Source organism: Phoca vitulina, unplaced genomic scaffold (assembly GCF_004348235.1).
Source record: "Phoca vitulina isolate PV1807 unplaced genomic scaffold, GSC_HSeal_1.0 scaffold4, whole genome shotgun sequence".
NCBI classification, from domain to species: domain Eukaryota; kingdom Metazoa; phylum Chordata; class Mammalia; order Carnivora; family Phocidae; genus Phoca; species Phoca vitulina.
The window spans coordinates 4504609-4526326 of NW_022589707.1; the positions used below are offsets into that span (position 1 = coordinate 4504609).

The 21718-nt window shown below is 36.8% G+C and overlaps 1 protein-coding gene across 1 annotated transcript; it reads right to left on the reverse strand.

Moving 5' to 3' along the window:
- Window positions 1-9539: 9539 nt before the first annotated feature.
- LOC116630689 (olfactory receptor 13-like) lies at window positions 9540-10556 on the reverse strand. The gene has a single exon (XM_032401404.1). It carries the CDS (start codon window positions 10554-10556, stop codon window positions 9624-9626), a length of 933 nt encoding a protein of 310 aa, XP_032257295.1. The 3' UTR covers window positions 9540-9623.
- Window positions 10557-21718: the final 11162 nt, after the last annotated feature.

The window sequence follows — 21718 nt, forward strand, 5'->3', positions numbered from 1 at the left end:
CTCTCTCTCTCTCTCTCTCTGTCAAATAATAAATAAAATCTTAAAAAAAAAAAAACCACAACAACCATTTATTAAAAAATGAAGTCTGCCTTACTTCGATAATATAAGAATTGCTAAATGCTTTATAGATAGCTAATTTAAAAATTTTTGGCAAAGAGATAATTTAGTGAATTTGTCATTTACGGATTGCTATAGCAACACACTGGTGGTCAGGTATTCGAGGCTTCTATGAATTGGTGATGTGCCAAATAGTAATTGTCTTGTCCTTAAGTCCTTAGTAATGGCTTCCTCCATATACCTTGTAGAAATCAGCATCTTTCTAGTGCATGCATTTTGTTGGTGCCTTTACTAGGCAAAAATAACCTGAGGCTGAACTATTGAACTTGTGCCTTCTTGCCTCTGAAGAAAAGTCTCTCCGGAATTCCCATAAAGAAAGATGCTGCCAGTTTAAGACCCTGGTCCAGTGTCATTAATTCCAACGGAGACATTAATGAGATGCTCCCTGAGGAACTTGAGAATAAGAGAAGTAACACTGCTTCTTGAAAAATAAAACTTGCAAAATGCACTTATCATGGATGAGAAGAACTGGAGAAGGAAATATGACAACCCAAGCAATCGTGTAGGTGGGGGGTGTGAGTCCATCCCGAACTCCACTCAAAGTGCTTTGCTGCAATCTCACGGAACCAGGAAGGGGGGAGGATCTGACTGTAAGTAGGGGACCCAAATGTAACAATTTGGGTGCATATCTGCAGAAAGGCTGAGGAATAGAGAAGGGGGTGATCCAGGAGGGCTGGTGTTTACCAGCACCTCTTTCTGTACTATCCAGGGAATGAGAAAGCAGTTCTCCTGGGGGGTGTGTATCCTCAGTCCAGGTGGCTTGAGTGAGCAGTGATCAGTAACCCTCACTCTAAGATCTCCAGTGAATGCCCTCTGCTTGGGGTCCAGGCTCACCAATTAACCATGAGGTATTAATTTGCCTTCCTGTGCAGATATTTTGACAAAGAGGGAATGTGCTACTAAGCAAAGCTCTTGCCAATATTTTTATAATAAATAATTCCATTCAGGTTTATGCATGGTTCCTTTTTTTTTTTTTTCCTTTTAGTTTGAATATTAGGATATGGATGGAAATGTACATACTTAACAAAATTTCCAGAGCTGGATCTATAAAGTGGGGACCAGGCCTGGGACAGAGATAACCTCATTAAAATACAACCCAAAAAAAGTTTGTCTGAGCAGCTAACTGGGACCTGAAGGACATCCCCATTAAATCCCTCTCTAGAATCAACAAATGACTTTTCTAGAATAAACATTATCAATAAATGTTTATTATATCATCAAGTCACAAATGGATTAACTAATGGATACATCAAGTCACTAATAGATACCATGAACTCCTAAAACATGACCAGGGCTTATTTATTTTTTTAGAATTACATAAAAAAATTACTGTGCTAGGACAGCCCTTTACATTTATTTGGAAAACTCATACAAAGCATATGAAAATACTTAGTTGTGAAAATGCATTTGAACCCACATCTTATAAAAAGCACAATATCTTTATTCAGTCCTTCCTTAATTGATTTTGCAACTTCCAAATGGTTACAGAAAGAAAAAGAAAATTACTTGCAAAGTCCGAATCTCTTTGAAACTTAAAGGTACAGATGAGACAGGAGGGCCTAGTGAAGACATTAAGATTAAGAACAGTTGCCATGGAGGGGCGCCTGGGTGGCTCAGTTCGTTAAGCGACTGCCTTCGGCTCAGGTCATGATCCTGGAGTCCCTGGATCGAGTCCCGCATCGGGCTCCCTGCTCGGCAGGGAGTCTGCTTCTCCCTCTGACCCTAACCCCTCTCATGTGCTCTCTCTCATTCTCTCTCAAGTAAATAAATAAAATCTTTAAAAAAAAAAAAAAAAAAGAACAGTTGCCATGGGGCACCTGGGTGGCTCAGTCGGTTAAGCATCTGCATCCGACTCTTGACTTTGGCTTCAGGTCATGAGCTTAGGGTCATGAGATCGAGCCCCGCCTCTGGCTCCCTGATCAGCAGGGAGTCTGCGGGAGATTATCTCTCCCCCTCTCTCTGACCCTCGCCCTGCTCAGGCTCAAGTGCTCTCTCTCTCTTGAAAATAAAGAAATCTTAAAAAAAGAACAGTTGTCATATGAGCTGAAAGTCTGCTTTCTTTTACAGCACTGGGTCATAATATATACCTTTGAACAGGAACAAGTGTACTCATTTTTGTAATTCTGGCACTTACAAAATGTTTATTGAGTGAACAAATGAATGAATGGATGAATATACAAGAATAAGTGAATGCCTAAATATTGAATTTTTGGACCATCCTTGCACTGGGTCTGGAATTTCTGCCTTGTTTAAATCCTGCTTGTCCCATTAAGGACATTTTTACAAGGCAAAAAAAACAACACTGAAGAAGAATCTCCAAAATATTTAAGCATCAGACAGTTGAAAGACATTTCTATTTTCTTTTTTCCCCATATTTTATCTTATTCTACATGATACTGAAAGCCTCTTACCTGAATCAATGGATTAACTTTGCTAAAGGACTGGCAGAAGTGAAAGGAGGAAGTACAAAAGAAATTAAATATATCTCAGTTTCAAATGTAACATTCAGACATTGTTTTGCGCTATAAATGATGTATCTTATATATATATATATGCAATTTAAAAATTGGCAAACTGATGACTAATAAATTATCCAGTGTCTTCACGGTTTCAAAGTAAATATCTAAGATTGAAATCATTTCTTTACACAGGAACAAACCTGCCAGTACTCGATGGGGCCTGGGTTTCAAAAGTAAAATTTAAGATCTGATGAGCTGACAAACTCTTTTCTAATGCTGTAGGCATGAGTCACACAGCATTCCTGAAATGAAAACTATTTTTTAAATCTTTAGTTCAACCGAAGTATTGGATGGTGTACTCCTAAGTAATACAAAAAATAATCATTACTACTAATGTACTCAATAGAACCCTTCTCTCTCTTTTAATTCAAAATATTTTAAAGTTTCTTAGATTTCCCTCCCTGACCCATGTGTTATTTAGAAGAATGTTGTTTAACCTCCAAGTATTTGGGGATTTTCCAGCTCACTCTCTGCTTCTGATTTTTACTTCAATTCCATTGTTGTCTGAAAGCACACATTGTGTGACTTCTATTCTTTTGAATTTGTTCAGGTGTGTTTTATATCCCAGAATATGATCTACCAGGGTGAATGTTCCCTGTGAGCTTGAGAAGAATGTGTATTTTGCTCTTTGTTGTTGGATAGAGCAGTCTATAGATATTCATTATACCCAGTTGATTGATGGTGTTGTTGAGTTCAGCTATATCCTTATTGATTTTCTGTCTGCTGGGTCTGTTTCTGATGAAGGGATGTTGAAGTCTCCAACTCTAATAGTAGGCTCATCTATTTCTCCTTTCAATTCTACTGGTTTTGGCTCATGTATTTTGATGCCCTGTTGCTAGGTGCATACATGTTAGGATTATGTCTTCTTGGTGAACTGACCCTTATCATTATGTAATGTTCTTCTTTAACCCTGGTAACTTCCTTGCTCTGAATCCTCTCTCTTGATGGTTATGTCTCCCTGTCTCTGTTCCTCTGCCTCACTATATCATTGTCTCTATTCTGATCTCCTTCCTCTCCTGGTCCCCTGTATGACGTTCTCTCTGTTTCCAATTTTCCTTATCTCTTGTCTACAATTTCCCATTCTCAAAATCTTTCTTATTTCCTCCTCCACAGTATTTCTAGAGACGTATCAATAGTTCCATATTTGAGTGGTTTCTAGAAGATTTTGATTACATAGAAAGTCTACATTCAGGTTAATTGTCTATATTCAGATTGTCTTATAAGACATATATATGTATCTATAACCTTCTTAAATACTATCTTGTAGTTCACAATAGCAATAATATCTGTCAACACATTTATCTGGGATATGGAAATATTGCCTCTTGGTACCATAATGGCCAATAAAGGCTTTCTACTTGTACTTCAGAATTAATTTAACAAGAACTTACATTTAAAATAACCTTAGATTGAAGAAATCTTTTTAATCTGGTCAGTGATAAAAAGATCATATATTGGACCAGGCATTGTGCCCAGAACAGTGTAGGTGTTCAATGACTATTGACTAACTGGATACCAATTTGATTAAATACAAGAAAACAAAACATTAATGAGCTCTCCACATTCTGCCTTGAGCCAGATTCTCAAGCAAAAAAAAAAAAAGAAAAAAGAAAAAAAAAAAAAATCCAAAAAACCCACACAAGAAAATTCCCAAATATTGAAAGGCACCATAGAATAGGAATGAAAGAGCAGGGGGTCAGACACACATTTACTACTTGCATGACCCTGAATATATTTCTTAACATCTCAAGCCCTATTTTATCACTTTTTTGAAAGGACTGACAGTACTTATTTTATAAGATTGTTATGAAGATTGAGATAATACATATTAATGAGGATAACATGTGTTAATTAATTGAGATAATACATTGAGCATATTCCCAGGGCACAGTGAACACTCAATAACTCAGATCAATTACCATCAATTTTAACAGTTTCTTGAATAGCCTATGACTGTATGGATCAGACCAGCATGGCTTCTTCCTGGTGCCATTAGTCCCTGGGATCACTCCCCTTATTGGTCATTACCCTTTTTAAGTCAGTTTTGCAAAGTCTTCATAACAATGTAAGCCTACAATGTGAGTTTGTGGATAATATGTTGTTGAAAGACTAGTAAAGCAGATTTTGCCTCTTGATCTTTTGATGTCCTTCTTGGGAAAGAACACAATCAGTTGAAGAGATATTAGGGATTAAAAAGAGCACAAAACTGTGACAAATTATTAAAAACTGAACAGAATATCCTCTACAAAACAACCCCTTCCCTTTCCTGCACTTCCTGTAACCACCTCACCACACACACACACACACATACACACTCACTCACATATATTCCAGGTCTGGAAAAGTCTAACATTTAAAAGTTGAGTACTTTCTGTGTGCCTGGTGCTGTTCTCCAAGTTATAGGTAATGGAAGAGCTGTGTATAGATTATGTATTGTGGTTTTGTTGACATAAACACAAGGACTAAACTAATGTCAGTTTTTCTGAAATGTAAAATCACTTGTAATATATCCCAGTGTAAAGTTCTTTGCCTTAACAAAATTATTTTACATATTTAACCTAAATCCATCATACAGAAATTTCTTATTCTTTACCTAGCATCACCGTCCACAGGTTATTGCTTTCATGCAGCTACTTTCCACTGTATAAAATGATATTAACCAAATTCTATACATAATTATGTCATTTGCGAGCAATATGTTCAACTAACTTAGCATTGATTTTTCCTCAAAACAGCCCCACAGCAGAATAATAATCAGCCCATATTTAGACAGGACTGAATTTCCTTACCTGTGCTTAAAAAGAATAGTAGTTAACAGTGTGATAGTCCACAAAAGAGTAGATGCTACCACATGTCTAACAGGAATTAATGATATAGTATAATAAGGTAACCTGGTTAGCTCCCACATTTGGACTCAAGGACCTCAGAAGGGAAAAGCACCTGAAGTTGGGCAGGATCCTGCTTTCTGGGAGCTTCTGTGGGAGCTGCAGAGCCCTCACTTCTGTGCCTGATCAAAAATGTGGCAGAGTCCTCAGAAAAGGAGCTTTTATTCTCTGATGACCTCAACCTAGTTGGTAGCACCTGAGGGCTCACTGGAGGGGTGGGCTGTGAGATGCATGCATGCCCACCTCCACTGGGAAGGACAGACAAAGCAGTTCTCTATTTCTGCTCTCATCCCCAGCAGGACCCACGATTAGACAACACAGCCAGCCACAGAACACACCTCTGAGACATCAGTCATTACAGTCCCTGAATACTGGGCATTATTTGGATTTCATGAATCCCAGCACTGCCCTAATCCCCAAATCTGCAGATGGTTCAGGTGAACATATAAGGAAGCAGAACCAGTGTAATGGTGAAGAAGCTCCCGGCCTTCCCCTCTGTCCTTCGGCTTCTCCCCACTGTAATCTGGGCCCCTTGTGGAGCAGCAGAGGTGGGAAGAAAGGACCCTGAAAAATCAGCTGATTCCAAGCAACAAGTCAAGCTGTGGAGATGCTGGAGAGAGCAGGTTACGGAGACAGGGAGCAGAATGGGGAGTCCGAGGAGAGCCAAGATGTCCCAGTGGGGCTTATTAGAACATGTCTGAGGAGGGGTTTTCTAGGGCACAAACCACCCAAGTAGGTCAACCTTGGAAGTATTCTCTAATCTCTGTTCTGAAGTGAGGAGATTCCAGATCCAGTTCCTCAGGGCAGGAGAGGAGAGAACCCTCTCTAAGGCAGCTTCCCCTCGAAGCTTCCTGCCTCTTCTGGGATTGGGAGAATGTTTTCTACCTATGATGTTGTCATATTTCTTTGTATTCCACTGTTTTCCTATACTGGATGTAAGGAGGCCAAAATGTTATTTGGGAAATCTCTTAACAGTCAATCATGTGATTTACAAACTAATTAGCTCATTACAGTGTCTTGCTGAGGTTATCATGAAAACTTGGGGAAAACTGGTCACAATTATCAAATTTGGAGAACATATCCATTATGGGAAGAAACACACATTCAGGGACACCAAAAATGGCTCTTACTCATGTGAAAATCCTGGTGCGCACTAGGCAATCCATAAATACTGGGACCTTCTTTTTTTTATGTTTCAGGTGACTTGCAGAAAATGTGGAAATCTAGAAACTGACATATAAAAAATAGCATACTGAAATCTTGAAAACAATAGGATATAGTTCTCTAGTTTATCTACTGTATGACCATCTGTTATAAAAAAGTAAAAACTTTGAACTAAGATAATAAGAAAATTAAATATAAATATTTATGATAACAAACAAACTTTAACTTTGGGAAATGCATCATCTCAAAATTACATGTTTTCCATTGCAAATCAAGGTAGCATTGCTTTAACTTGTGGACAACTTCTAAACGTGCTCAGAGTAGGGGCAACTGGCTGGCTCAGTCTGTAGAGCATGCGAGTCTCAATTTTGGGGTCATGAGTTCAAGCCCCATGTTGGGTATAGAGCTTACTTTAAAAAAAAAAGTGGTCAGAGTAAAACATAAACATATATAAAACATAACTGTATAGAAAGGAAAATAACACATAGTTAACTCTTAAATGCAATACATATATTCTCCAATATTTACATTATCTGTCCGCATTGGGCATTTTCTATCAACACTGACCTTAATTCAGCCTGCATTTATAGCTTGTGATTATAGCACGGTCCACCAGATTTTGGACATAATTTCCATTTGGAAGTAGAATAAAAATCAATACACTGATCATTTAAACACTTCCCAAAGTAAATTACCTCAGTAATTGGTTTGCGAAATGTTGTCTTTTGATTGATGAAATAAGTATCTGAGTCAAGGGTGAACATATCTTCAGAAAGTCATAGCACATATAATTGATGGAAAATAACAATTGTTTTTTTCAATGTTTCACTTGGAATCTTGAAAGCTAGGGAAACAAAGAGGCAGAATTTGTTAAAGTTTATTTTTACTGTGTTTGTTATTATTTATATCCAAGGTATAGAAACTTCGTTATAGACATCTAGGTTCGTTATGAGAATTGTGACCTACTGGGGGGAGTTTTTCTGCAGTTTTAAAGAAATACCCTTCTATATTATTCAATTTCATTTGCTCTGATGCTAGGCTCTTTGAGTCATATATTTTTTTATTCATTTCTCAGATTTTTGAAAAGAGAACTGGGCTATCTTGAATAATGGACACAGGCACTCCTTTCCCTGAGGAGAAACATCCTTCATTATAAAGATTGAAATTGGCATCTGGGTTAACCATGATTATCTTGTGAGTTTTGTGAAGGTCACTAAGCCCTGACCATTCTGATCAATTCCAGGTTAATTGATAGAAAACTAGTTTATGGACCTACCAAACTAATGACCAAGACTTAAGCCCCTAAGGTTTTTTTTTTTTTTTAAGAGAAGTTGATTTGACTTTCCTTTTTTCCCTTTCTCTAGGATCCATTGAGCCACTGAGGACTATGCATGTGTTCCTTAGTGCTCACTTAACCCTTTTTCTTTTGAGATTGCAGTAGTCCACATGGCATTCTGTACAGAGTATCAGGAAATTCCTGGGTGTGAGGCTATCATTTTAGATTTGTTCATTTCAGGAATAACCAACATATAATAAATCATGCACTTTCCCTATTTTGTTCCCTTTTTAATCTTCAAAGGATCAACTAGCCCCTTGGGCATTCTATCCTTTATTCATTTCCTTTTTATCCATCATTCATTGCGTACTTTCCTGTGACCATTCTCTTATAGAACTTCTCCCCTATCTCTATTTTCTAAACACAACACTGGAGAACTCTTTCTAAAGCTTATACACTATGTAGGTGGTGGCTTTTGCAAATCCTCTCAGATTTCTGTGAGAAACTTGGTTTTATCTTTCAAATCAAGGAGAGAAAAAATAGATTGAGTATAATGGGTAAACAGGGACATGTATACATTTTTAAATCTCAGATATAGAAGGTTGTGAAATTGAATGAAGTTAGCCCATGAAATGTAACTAGGAATGCTGACCCAAGGTGAAGCAGAGGATTGGATTCATTATCTCCAGATGACCTAGCAGTGATGAGGAGAGACACTGACCCTCACTTTCTTTACCCAAAGAGAGTACACATTCTCACAGGCTGATTCGGGGTACTGTGCTTAGACCTACATCCTCTTTAGAGGCTCACCTTGCAGGAAAGAAATAATTTTGCTCTAGAAGGTGGTAACAGGAAGTGTTCACAATGAGTCAGTCAAGATCAAGATTTTCTGTCCCAGGAAACTGTTAGTGTTATGAAAAAATTTTTATGTGATCAAATAAATTTTGAAAACATTGGTTAAAAATTGGAATAAAAATCTTCTTCACCATAGAAATTTTTAGTTTTCACTATGCTAATATGAATTGTGAGCTCTAAAGTAAGGCGTCTAATATGCAATAATTTTCAAACTCCCTTTACCATAGAGTTTATTTTTAAAGCCCTTGAGAAGCTAGTGTTTTGAGAAAACCATTTTGGGAGGCATGAGGCTAGACCATAGCTTGATGAAGATATTATAAAGGGTATTGTTCTAGAGCTGCAGCTTCCAAATCCTGGTTCATGAACCAGCTGCATCACAATTTGGTAATATTTGAAGATATAGATCTCTAGGATACATCCCACATCTATTGAATTAGTGATCTAAGTGGTGGTTCAGAAGATGGCTCTATTTTTTAAAAAATTTTTATTGAAATTCAATTTAGTTAACATATAGTGTATTATTAGTTTCAGGGGTAGAATTAGTGATTCATCAGTTGCATATAACATCCAGTGCTCATTACATCAAGTGCCCTCCTTAATGCCCATCGCCCAGTTGCCCCATCTCCCCACCCACCTCCCCTCCACCAACCCTTAGTTTGTTTCCTAGAGTGAAGAGTTTCTTATGGTTTGCCTCCCTGTTTTCATCTTATTTATATTGTCTCAGATAATTCTTATGCTAAGTTGGGGGTGGAATCTCTTGAGATAGTATCTTCTTAGGTCACTGTCAACCCTGATGCCATAATCTTTTCATAAGTCTCTCTCTATTCCTAGCACTCTCTTCAAGGCATTCTTCACTTCTAAGTTCCTGAGACTATAGATAAGAGGGTTGAGCATGGGATTGAAAAGGCTGTGAAACAGGAGGAGATATTTCTTCTGCTCCTTGGGGTTCCCATATCTGGGCCCAACATACATTATAATGGCTATGCCATAAAAGAGTCCAACCACACAGAGATGGGATGAACAGGTGGAGAAGGCTTTTCTTTGACCTTCCCCAGACTGGATTTTAAGGATGGCACAGAGGATGCACATATATGAGATTACAATTGAGGAGAGGGGTCCCACTAGCACAGAAATTGCTCCAGCCAATACCACAATCTCATTGATGTGCGTATCTACACAGGCAAGTTTGAGAACAGCCATGATTTCACAGAAAAAGTGATTGATTTTCTGGAATCTACAGAATGGTAAGGGTAGAAGTAACATGAGATGAATCAAAGACAGAAGGACTCCAATAGTCCAAGAAGTCAGCACCAGGGTGATGCAGACTCTCCAGTTCATAATGGCAGAATATCGGAGGGGGTGGCAGATGGCCACATACCGATCATAAGACATCACAACTAGGAGAAGACATTCTGTGACAGCAAATGTCAAAAAGAGAAAGGTCTGTGTCAAGCAGCCAGCAAAGGAGATGGGCTTGTCTGGCTTCAGGAGGTTCACCAACATCTGGGGCACGGTGTTGCAGGCATAGGCTATGTCGACGATGGCCAGGTGGGAGAGGAAGAAGTACATGGGGGTGTGCAGTCGGGAGTCCAGCCAGATGAGCCCCAGGATGAGCCCGTTCCCCAGCAGGGTGCAGACATAGAACAGAGAGAAGAGCCCAAAGAGAAGAATCTGAATCCTCAGGCCAAGGGGGAATCCCAGTAGGGTGAACTCTGTGACAGATGTCATATTGTCTCCCATATCCCTATGACAGAATAAATTAATATTTAAAAGAAATCTTTAAAAATAAATTTATCTTAATTTGTTTGAAATCTTTTTATAGAATAGAAAAGTCTTCAGAAACACTTTCAGTAGGGGGAGATGAACTATGAGAGATGATGGACTCTGAAAAACAAACTGAGGGTTCTAGAGGGGAGGGGGGTGGGAGGATGGGTTAGCCTGGTGATGGGTATTAAAGAGGGCACGCTCTGCATGGAGCACTGAGTGTTATACACAAACAATGAATCATGGAACACTACATCAAAAACTAATGATGTAATGTATGGTGATTAACATAACAATAAAAAATTTTAAAAAAAGAATCATAAAACATTGTGATTGAAATTAAAAAAAAACACTCAGTAAATTTTTTGTGTATTTTAATGTTTAAAGGTAGCCGTGAAATAAATTTAAAAATACATATACACACACACACAAATACATGTTTCCTTTGTTTTTGTTAATATTTTTGGCAGAGGCTAAATGTTCAAAATAAATATTTTGTCACACGTTAATCAAATACATGGTTTTTGTTTCATTCAGTGAGCTACCCCATGTTTTTCAAATAAATTCTGCCTTTCTTTGCTTATATTAGTCAGAACTATTCTGGTTTTTTTTCCCCAAAATAATGACTCCTAACTGATACACATGCCCATGTCCTTAAACTGTGAAAAGTCTAATCTTGAGTTGGAAGGGATCATTAGGATAGAATATCCTAGGGTTAGATATACCATTGACCATATTCACCATTAGCCATTAACCTCTCACCTGCCTGTCTAAACACACTTTCCACTCTTGCATCTACTGTCACCTCCACAACTAATATCTCACCAAATCCCCTCTTGAGTATAAAGACTTATTTTCGGCTTAAAATATCACTTTTATTTTTTAGATTTCCACAATATTTAGATGAACATTTATGTGAATGAATAGATTTGTACTATTGTTTATCTAAGCATAAAAATAGAATCAGTAACTTTTTTAAAATTTTGACTCAATATTGGTAAATACTCTAGAAATACCAGTTTTAGACACCATCTCTGCAGGTGACAATAGCTACTGTGAAGGATACTGCAGAAGGGGTCTCTGAAGTCCTTGAGAGATTGAACTAAATCATCTTTCTTACTCTATGATTCCACAATTAAAATTAAGGACAAACATGATATTGCCCTTCTCCCTTACACTTCATTCCCATCCTTGATGTAAGATCATCTTGTCTTGGAGACAGCAAGGATGAGCAATAAATCTTTAATTTAAATGGCCACAAAATTATAAGCCTGCTTAAAAATGATCCCATTTGCACCGAAACTCTCTTATTACCATTCCAATGATAACTGCTATGTGCAGGATGTTGGAAGTAATTTCGAGTATTTATTGATTTCCTATAATGTACCTACTATTGTTCTGCCAGTGGAGCTGTCATGATAGGAACTCCAAGCTCCTACTCACTGCTAGCAATCTGGCCTCATACTACTGCACATACTAAATAGATAAGCATTTGTACACTTATTCAATAACTCTGAATAGTCTTCCCTGTATATTTAGATATTTGACTTGTCTCTCTGAGTGACACTTTAAATCTAGTTTTTTAATAAAGAAGTGCTTTTTTTTAATATTAAATGTCTACAAGAAAGTCACTTGCACACACTTACCTCCTTACCTTAAAAATAGCTACCAGTCAAAAATAGCCATTAATACATTGATTGTATTAATATATTGATAGTTTAAAAATATATTTTACTCAGAATATCCTATTATTTAAACTATCAGTGAGCAAACTTTAAGCATTAATAACAATGTACTTTTGCATGATATTAAATTGTGATAGTAAAAGCCAACAGGCAACGAAAATGATGTTAAAATATATTTGACCAGAACTCACAAAGGTGATTAGGAAACCCGTGTGTCTAGAGATGACTGTTGTATAAAGACCCCAATAAGTCTTCATGCAGAAAAGGCAAACATATCTAGTGTGGCTGAAGTTACTGACGGTGCTAGAAGCCTTGTTGCTCATCTGAGAACTGCCAAGGAAGGATCTTTGCTCTTCAAGTTGCCTTTAAGAGAAGGCTTTATTAACTTATCATCTCTACAAGGTACCTTCCCAATTGCCATGAGAGCTCTGTGTAGGGTATGAGACAGTAGGTCTCCTTTGTACAAGCATGCTCCCTACAGAGACATGAAGAACTCAACCACTGTTATCCTCCTGAGGGTAGAATGCTGGCAGTCCCTGTCTATTTCTGTCTTTCAGGAAGCCAGAGAGAGATAGTGAGATCTTTAGAAGTTAAGGTAAAAACAAGTAGTCTCTTCATAACTAACTGGTGCCATATTCTGGCACCACATGAATATTACAGCTACCCAAATACATGAATTTGTTACAGTTTCATGAATTATTATGTTGTTCCAGGTCCTAAACATTCAGGAGGCACTTGGGAGATTCAAAGATCCATGCCTGGTTATTCTTTGATAGTGAAATAGAACCTCGACATTAATTTCTACAGCCTTATTTCCTTTAGTGTAGTCTAAATTTCCAACCATCCTGAAGGTGGTAGGAAAATGAACTTGAATTCAAAGGTCTTAATCGTTACATCATTTTAGATAGCAACTCAGATCCTAAATCCTTGAGCATAAATCTGGAGATGTGCGAGCATGCTGGGAATTGATGTTAGACATGCCCTGGTATTTGTTGACCTGTCTGGAAGAACAGATGAGCACAAGGGCTGAGCGAAGTTTACTTTAGAAAATTTTCCCTTTTTGATAACTTCTGATCCTGCCCTCATGGGATAGATAGAGCTCTGTAAAAGCAGAGCGCCAACTCCTTCCCTCTCTACCCTTATGGATGAAGCTAAATATATGTAATCTACCTACCAAAGTAGGCATATACTATCACAGTATATGCTGCAGGATGTTTTCAACAATCCAGTGTTCCAAATCTATGTGTCAGGTCATAGTTTCTATCAGGTCTATAATTTCTGAGTAACACAGTATGAGCTGGGAGAAGTGAATCCGTTGGTAATTTTCCCATTGTTACTTCCTTAGCTGTGAAGCAGGTCTAATGAACTAAGGTGATGTTATGTTGGAAAGCATATCAGAAGTCAGATATTCTAATAGCTCTCCAATAGAGGTACTGACCAAGGTACTGCAGACAAGAAAGGGAAGTTCATAGTTGTAATGTGTATCATCCATAATCATGATGAATCATTGCTCATAAGGTGCAAAGAACTGGAATGCCAACGACTTACTTACTGGTCTCCTTAAGAGGAAGGTACCATATTGAGAGCCCAGCACTGGTCTCTGCTGCTGACAGAACATATATTCAGCTGAGCAGAGCAGCAGAGTAGAGCAGTCTTGGTGAGGGGCAGCCTATGCTGTTGGATTCATGCAAAGCCTCCATCTCTGTTGCCATGGCTACTGCATTTGTTTGCTCACTGTGCAATCACTGGGACGGCCAAGAACAAAGGCTGGCTGACATTCTGACTGAATCATCTTATACCTGATTAATGATGGGCTTTTAACAAAAGCACTTTTAATTTATCTACAGAAAAAATGACTCAGAAGCTGCTTCAGGCCATAATCTATTAGAATTATATCCTGGACAATCTTGAGGAACTGGGTTAACCAGTTATTTTCATCATTTGACTTTATCCACAGTATCAGAAAAACAAGGCATTATATCAGTTTAGAGGAAATGTGTGCCTAGTAGCCAAATCCAGTCCCTTATATTTTATATTTTTTCTTTAGATCTTCTGCTTTGTAGGTATAATTTTTCATGACATCTTCCATGGAAGTCCCTTTCAACTCATTCTGGACATCCCACTTGGCCTTGCCAAGAGAGGTCCAACATTCCAGGTCATTCTGCATCTATGTCACACAGAGTCACTTGCTTATTTGGCATTAATGTAGGATATGCAGATTCTCCTACTTTGTGCTCTGTTCACCTAATATTCCAACTGTGCTCCTTCCAGGTGCATGACCAACCAGTCACACCATTTGCCAATTTCCAGGAGTCCATGCATATTCTCACTTCTGGCAACTTCTGTCCGCACAAGGTAAATGACTACATTAATTGCCAGTTCTGGGCAATGATAGTTTTACCCTTATCAATTACCTTTAAAACCCCACACCTGCGTGGCAGATACACTGCACAGAGAGGGAAGAACCATCAGTGATATAAGCGATACAGGAATGTGAGGATCTGGGCCATTCTGCTTACTTTTGTCTTTTGCACTTGTTCTTCCTGAGGACCACATTCTTTGTGTGAGGCATGGCTGCCGTGATCACTTAATCTCATGATTTGGTGGGTCGTATAACATCTCAGCTCAAGATAGGCAATCCTGCATTTATAGTTACTTGAGACTCTATGAGTAGTCTCTGCTAAGGTTCAGTAGTACATGAAGAGTTGTGTTTTTGAAATGTGTATTGTCTTCTGGTATAGACGGAAATATCCTGAAGCAGAGTCCCTGTTGCCTGTGCTACGATTTACTGATTGGGGCTTGCTAGAGACTTCACATGACATCTTCATCTACCTTCCAATCTATGTGGTCGCCTGATCAAATGGCCCAAATATTAGAGCTATGAAGTGTCTAGATCCAATACTTTGTATATATTGACACACCTGTGTAAGCTCCATCCAGATCAAGGTGTAGAACATCCTCATCACAACAGAAAAGTCCTTTGTCTTCTCCCCTCACCCTACCACCCCTGCCCAAAATCACTTCCTTATTCTGAGGGAATTCTGACTTCTATTACAACAAATTAGCTTTGCCTGTTTTTGAGTCTCATATAAATAAATTATACAGTATGTACATATGTTTTTATGTCTGGATTCTTTGACTCAATATAATGTCTTTGAGATTTATCCATGCTGTTATATCATTTTTTATGCTGCAAAATATTCAATATGAATAGTTCACTATTCTACTGATAGATAGCGGAATAACGGAAATTTGGGTTATTTCTAGCTTGTGGCTGTTGTAACTAAAATATTCTATGAATATTTTTTTAAAAAAATATTTTATTTATTTGAGAGAGAGAGAGACAGAGCATGAGCTGGGGGGAGGGACCGAGGGAGAGGGAGAAGCAGACTCCCCGCTGAGCAGGGAGCCCAATGCAGGGCTCAATCCAAGGACCCTGAGATCATGACCTAAGCTGAAGGCAGACACTTAACTGACTGAGCCACCCAGGTGCCCCTATGAATATTCTTATACATGTTTTCAGTGGGTGTATACCAAGGATAGAATTGCCAAATCCTAGGACAGGCACATGTTTAACTTTACTAGATATTGCCAAATGGTTTTTCAGTATGATTTTATAATTTTAGTTTCCCACCGCTTGATATTAATTTTATATTAGCCATTGTGATATTTGTGATTTTATTGATGATTAATTGTACTGCACACATTATCATATGATTATTGATCTTTTGAATAACCTTTTGTATGGAGTACCTGTTCAAATCTTTTGCCCAGTTTTTAATTGAGTTTTTTCCCATCATTGATTTGTAGACTTTCTTTAGAGAATCTAGATCTAAGTGCTTTGTTGAACATGTGTACCAAAGCTATCTTCTCCCAGATTGTGGTTTGCCTCTACACTTCCCTACTGATTCTTTTGATAAACAGAAATTATTAGTTGTAATGGCATCAGCTTAATTTCTTCTTTTATGATTAGTGCTTTTAGCTTCCTGCTTAAGAAAACAACCTACCCAAAGGTCATACTGCAATTTTTCTCCTACAAGAGTAATCCTTTGCTTTCATGTTTAGATCTAAGGTGCACCTCAAATTATCTTTGTGTATGGTATGAAATACGGGTGGAGTTTCTTTTATTTTTTTTTGGAAAGATGTCCAACTGAAAAGATGTATTATTGACCCATCTAATTACATTGGCAATTTTGTCAAGAATACTGATGAAATACATGTGGATCTATTATTGCATTCTCTATTCTATTGATTTATCCTTAAACTAATATGGTTAATTCAACACTATATATTAAGCCTTATAATCAGAAGTGTAAAGTTTCCAATTTTGTTTTTTCCAAAATTATTGATACTTTCCTTAAATTTTCATGTGAATTTTTCTGTAAGATTTATGTTGTTAAATATTTGTTTTTAACTTTAAAATTTTTCATTTTTAGTTGAACTTTTATTTTGATATAATTGTAGGTTCACACACCGGTGTAAGAAATAATACAAGGGTTATTATATTACCATTATAATACTGTGCACTCTTTACTATTTTCCCTTTGGTAACATCTTTCAAAACTGTGATACAAAATCACAATCAGCTAATTGACACTGGTTCAATCGAGGTGCATAATATTTTCATCACTACAAGAACCTCCCATGGTGCCTTTTTTCTAGTCACGCCCACCTCCTTCCCACTCTCACTCTGTCCTCAACCACAACCTTTTCTCTGCTTCTATAATTTTGATATTTCAAAACTGTTACATAAACGGAATCATATAGTATATAATCTTATGTGACTGGCTTTTTTTCCTCTGAAGTTTCATCCAGGTTGTTGCATATATCAATAGTAGCTCCTTTTTATTACTGAGCTATACTCTATAGTGTGGATGCACCACAGTATAACCACTTACCTGCGGGTGAACATCTGGATTATTTCCGTTTTGAGCTATTACCAAAAAATCTTCTACATTTGTGTATAAGCTTTTGTGTGTGTGTGTGTGTATAAGTCATTTTCCTGAGATTTATGTTTTGGTAGTTTTAAAATTGTGAATTAAATTTCCTTAGTAGTTACAGGATTATGTGAGCGAACTCTTCATATTAGGTGAGTTGTGGTAGTTTGTGATTTTCAAGGAAGTGGTTCATTTAATCTGAGTTATTTGTAATTTCCTTGATCATCCTTTGATGTCTGCAGTGATATCCCCCATTTCATTCTAATATTTTTAAGTCATGTCTTTACAAATACTATTGGAGGTTTCTAAGTTTTATTGATCTTTAAAAAAAACGCAACTCTTTGTTTTATTGATTTACCTTGAAGATTTTTGGTTTTAAATTTCAGGGTTTTCTATGCTTATATTCATTAATTCCCTCCCCTTCCCCGCTTGCTCTGACTTTATATTGCTCTTCTTTTTCTAGGTTCTTGAGGTAGGTATATCTATTATTCATCTGAGACTTTCCTTATTTATGTACTTATGTATTTATTCATTCATTTAATTCCAATATAGTTAACATATGGTGTTATATTACTTTCAGGTGTACAATATAGTGATTCAACAATTCCATACATCACCTAGTGCTCATTACAATAAGTGCACTCCTTCATCACCATCACGCATTTCACCCATCTGCCACCCACCTCCCCTCTGGTAACCACGAGTAAAAGTTCTGTTTCTTGGTTTGTCTCTTTCTTTCCTTTGCTCATTTGTTTTGTTTCTAAAATCCCACATATGAGTGAAATCATATGGTATTTGTCTTTCTGATTTATTTTATATTCTCTAGCTCCATCCATGTCATTGCAAGTGGCAAGATTTCATTCTTTTTTATGGTTGAATACTATTCCATTATATATATATATATATATACACCACATCTTCTTTATCTATTCGTCTATCAATGGCCACTTGGCCAGCTTCCATAATTTGGCTATTATAAATAATGCTGCAATAAACATAGTGTGCATGTATTTGAATTAGTGTTTTTGTATTTTTGAGAAGTATACCCAGTAGTGCCAGTGCTGGATTGTAGGGTACTTCTGTTTTCAATGTTTTAAGGAACCTCCATACTGTTTTCCACAGGAGCTGCACCAGTAGGCCTTCCCACCAACAGTGCAAGAGGTTCTCCTTTTTCCACATCCTTGCCAACACTTGTTTCTTGTGTTTTTTATTTTAGCCGTTCTGACAGGTGAGAGATGATATCTCATTGTAGCTTTGAGACTTTTCCTCTTTTCTAATGCATATTTATTGTAATATAAGCATTTATTGAAATATTTCCCTCTCAACAATATGTTTTCATTTTCATTCAAAGTATTTTTTAAAACTTTTTCCTTTTTTTTTTTTTTTGAGAGAGAGAGTGGGAGTGGGGGAGTGCATGAACAGGGGAGGGGCAGAGGGGGAGAGAGGAAATCCCAAGCAGGCTCCACGCCCAGCATGAAGCCCTATGTGGGGCTCAATCTCATGACCTCGAGATCATGACCTGAGCTAAAATCAAGAGTCAGACGCTTAACCAACTGAGCCACCCAGGTGCCCCTCAATGTATTTTTTTTAAAATTTCCCTTGAGATGACTTTAACTTATAGATTATTTAAAAGTAATTTTAAAATTTTCAAATATTGGGAGATTTTCCTATTTTTCTTATATTGATTTCTAGTTTGATTCCATTGTGGATGGAGAACCCACTCTGTATGATTTTTATTTCTTTTAAATTTGTGGAGATATTTTTTATGGCCTAGACTAAGTATATCTTGGTTTATGTTTTTTCCTGATTTCCTGTGGGTTACTTGACTATTTTTTGAGTTCCATTTTGATTTACCAATAGTGCTCTTGTTGTATCTCTTTGTATAGCTTTTTGGTTGTTTTTCATAGCTTAGTGGTTACTCTAGATATTATATATACATCACATTCAATTGATGCCATTTTTTTTTTTTTTTACCAGTATCAGTGAAGTACAGAAACCTTATCTCCTTTTAGGTCTTTACTCTCTCCAATTTACAGTATAATGGTCTTCAATATTTCTCCTACATAAGTTTAGAATAGCACCAGATAATGCTATAATTTTTGCTTGAACCATCAAACACAATTTAGAAAACTTAAGAGGATAAGAAAAGCCTATGGAGTTTACTCCTAATTTTGCTTCTTTCTTTCTTCCTGATATTCCCAGTTTCCTTCCTTTCTAATTTCTATTTAGAGATATCATTTTTATACAGTTTTGTAGTGTATGGAATTCTATGTTGATAGTTTTTAATTTCACTACTTTAAGATGGTATTCTTAATTTCACTACTTTAAGATTGTATTTTGGCTTCCATGATGTTTGGTAAATCTTACTGTTCCTTTGAAAGTAATGCATTTTTTTCCCTGACCCATTGTAAGGTTTCTTTCTTTATCTTTCATTTTCTATAGTTTGACTAGTACATTTCCAGTGAGGTTTCTTTTTATTTTTCCTTTTTAAAAAATTTGAGTGTAATTGACATACAATGTTAGTTTCAGGTGTATAACTGTGATTCAACTTCTCTATACATTATGTTGTGCTCACCACAAATGTAGCTGCCATCTGTCACCATACAATGTATTATAATATCATTGACTATATTTTCAGTGAAGTTTTCTTAGGTTTATCCTGCTTGAGTTCTTTGAGCTTCTTGAATCTGTATTGATATTGCTTATCAGACTTTATAAGTTCTTGTCATTATTTCTTTAAATAATTCATCTGTTCCATTTTTTTTTTCTTTTTCCTTTGGGGATTAGGAAATTAAGGTTTGTTAGATCCTTGGAGTATTTCCCACAACTCTACTTTGTTCTCAAGTTCTTTCCATTTTTTTTTTTCTCCCACTGCTTTAGTTTTGGAAATATATTTTGAACTGTATTTGACTTCACCAATCCTGGCTTCAGTTGTATCCTGTCTTCTGTAAAATATATCTAATGAGTTATTTATGTTAAGGTTTTTTCTTTTTTTTTTTTTAGGAGAAGATTTAGAATGCTCACTTGATTATTTAACAGATTCTTATTTTCTGTTGAAATATTCTGCTGTCATTCATTTTTAAATTTTCTTTATATCAATTATAGGTATTTTGATGTCCTTGTCTATTAATTCCAATTATTTGGATGATCTGTGAGTTTGTTTCTAATAACAGATTTATCTCAAATTTTCCTGCTTTTTTACATGTTTAGGAATTATTAAAATTTTATGCTGAAATTATAAAGCTGTAAGCTAGAGAAACTAAGAGTTTTGAGTTTTGTTTTTTTTTTTCTAGAGAGCAGTTAAATTACTTGAAGATATCCTTGCTCCTCTTATGGCCAGGTTTTAGGCTGTGTGATGATGAGTGTATTTCATTTTTTCCCTTACTACTGGGATATATAGCATCTACTTCTAGAACATGGCAATTCACCCAAGATGTGGGACTTCTGGAGTCCCAACTGAGTTCCTAAGTTTTTTACCAGTATCTCCCCATTCTGGCTGGATCTGAACTCCAGTATCTTCCCCTGTATTTTTTAGTTCCAGATTCTCTGTTCTAAATTCAGTCTCTTGGCAGCTTTTTCCTACTAGATCTCCCTTTCTTAACCCATTTCCTTAGCCCATTTTCACATAATTAAGGAGAAAACTAAGAACTCAAAAGGCACTTTCATTTATGTTTTTAGGATTTTCTCTTTATTGCTATCCCTCCTGTGGTACACTGACCCCCAGTTCCTAACTGACCTAGCAGACTTGAACTCTGATCACTGCTTTCTCTGATCCCTGCTTGGGTTCCATATTCCTGCATGAAGACTAGGGAAATACCCTCCTGGGGCAGCTGTGGTAAATGTGATACTTCCCTCATGTGCATCTTCTCCATCATTTCAGTGACTGTCAAACATTGCTTACTATAGGTTGTTGAGATCACGTAATTATTTACAGCAGGAGGATAAGTCTGACACCAGTTATTTTCAAGACAATATACTATTTTTTTTAACATGTGTCTCTATTTTTTTATTGTGTTATGTTAATCACCATACATTACATCATTAGTTTTTGATGTAGTGTTCCATGATTCATTGTTTGCGTATAACACCCAGTGCTCCATTCAGTACAATATACTATTTTTAATGCAAAAGTATAAAATCTTTTTCCTGCACTTAGAATTTTAACTAAAAATATAGTTAAAAGATTACTGAAGAAAAGGGGTCTTAATGATTTAATTTCATAAGAAAAGAGACTCATTTAGAAATGAAAAGTATGTCTTAGATGTTTTGGTCACTTTGATGACATTGCCTGTAAGTCCCAGTCCCTGAATGATTATTATTTTTTAAAAATATTTATTTAGAGAGAGGGAGGGAGAGACAGAGCGAGCACATGGGGGGGGGCAGAGGGAGAGGGAGAATCTCCAGTAGACTCCCTGCTGAGCACAGACTGAGCCACCCAGGCAACCCCCTGCATGATTATTAATGTAGTTTATCTACTGAGAAGCCAAGTCTAGTATGTTACTCTATTCCACCATAT

Coding starts and splice junctions, on each gene's coding strand:
- LOC116630689 (XM_032401404.1), bottom strand. CDS start 10,556: ATGGGAGACAATATGACATCTGTCACAGAGTTCACCCTACTGGGATTC.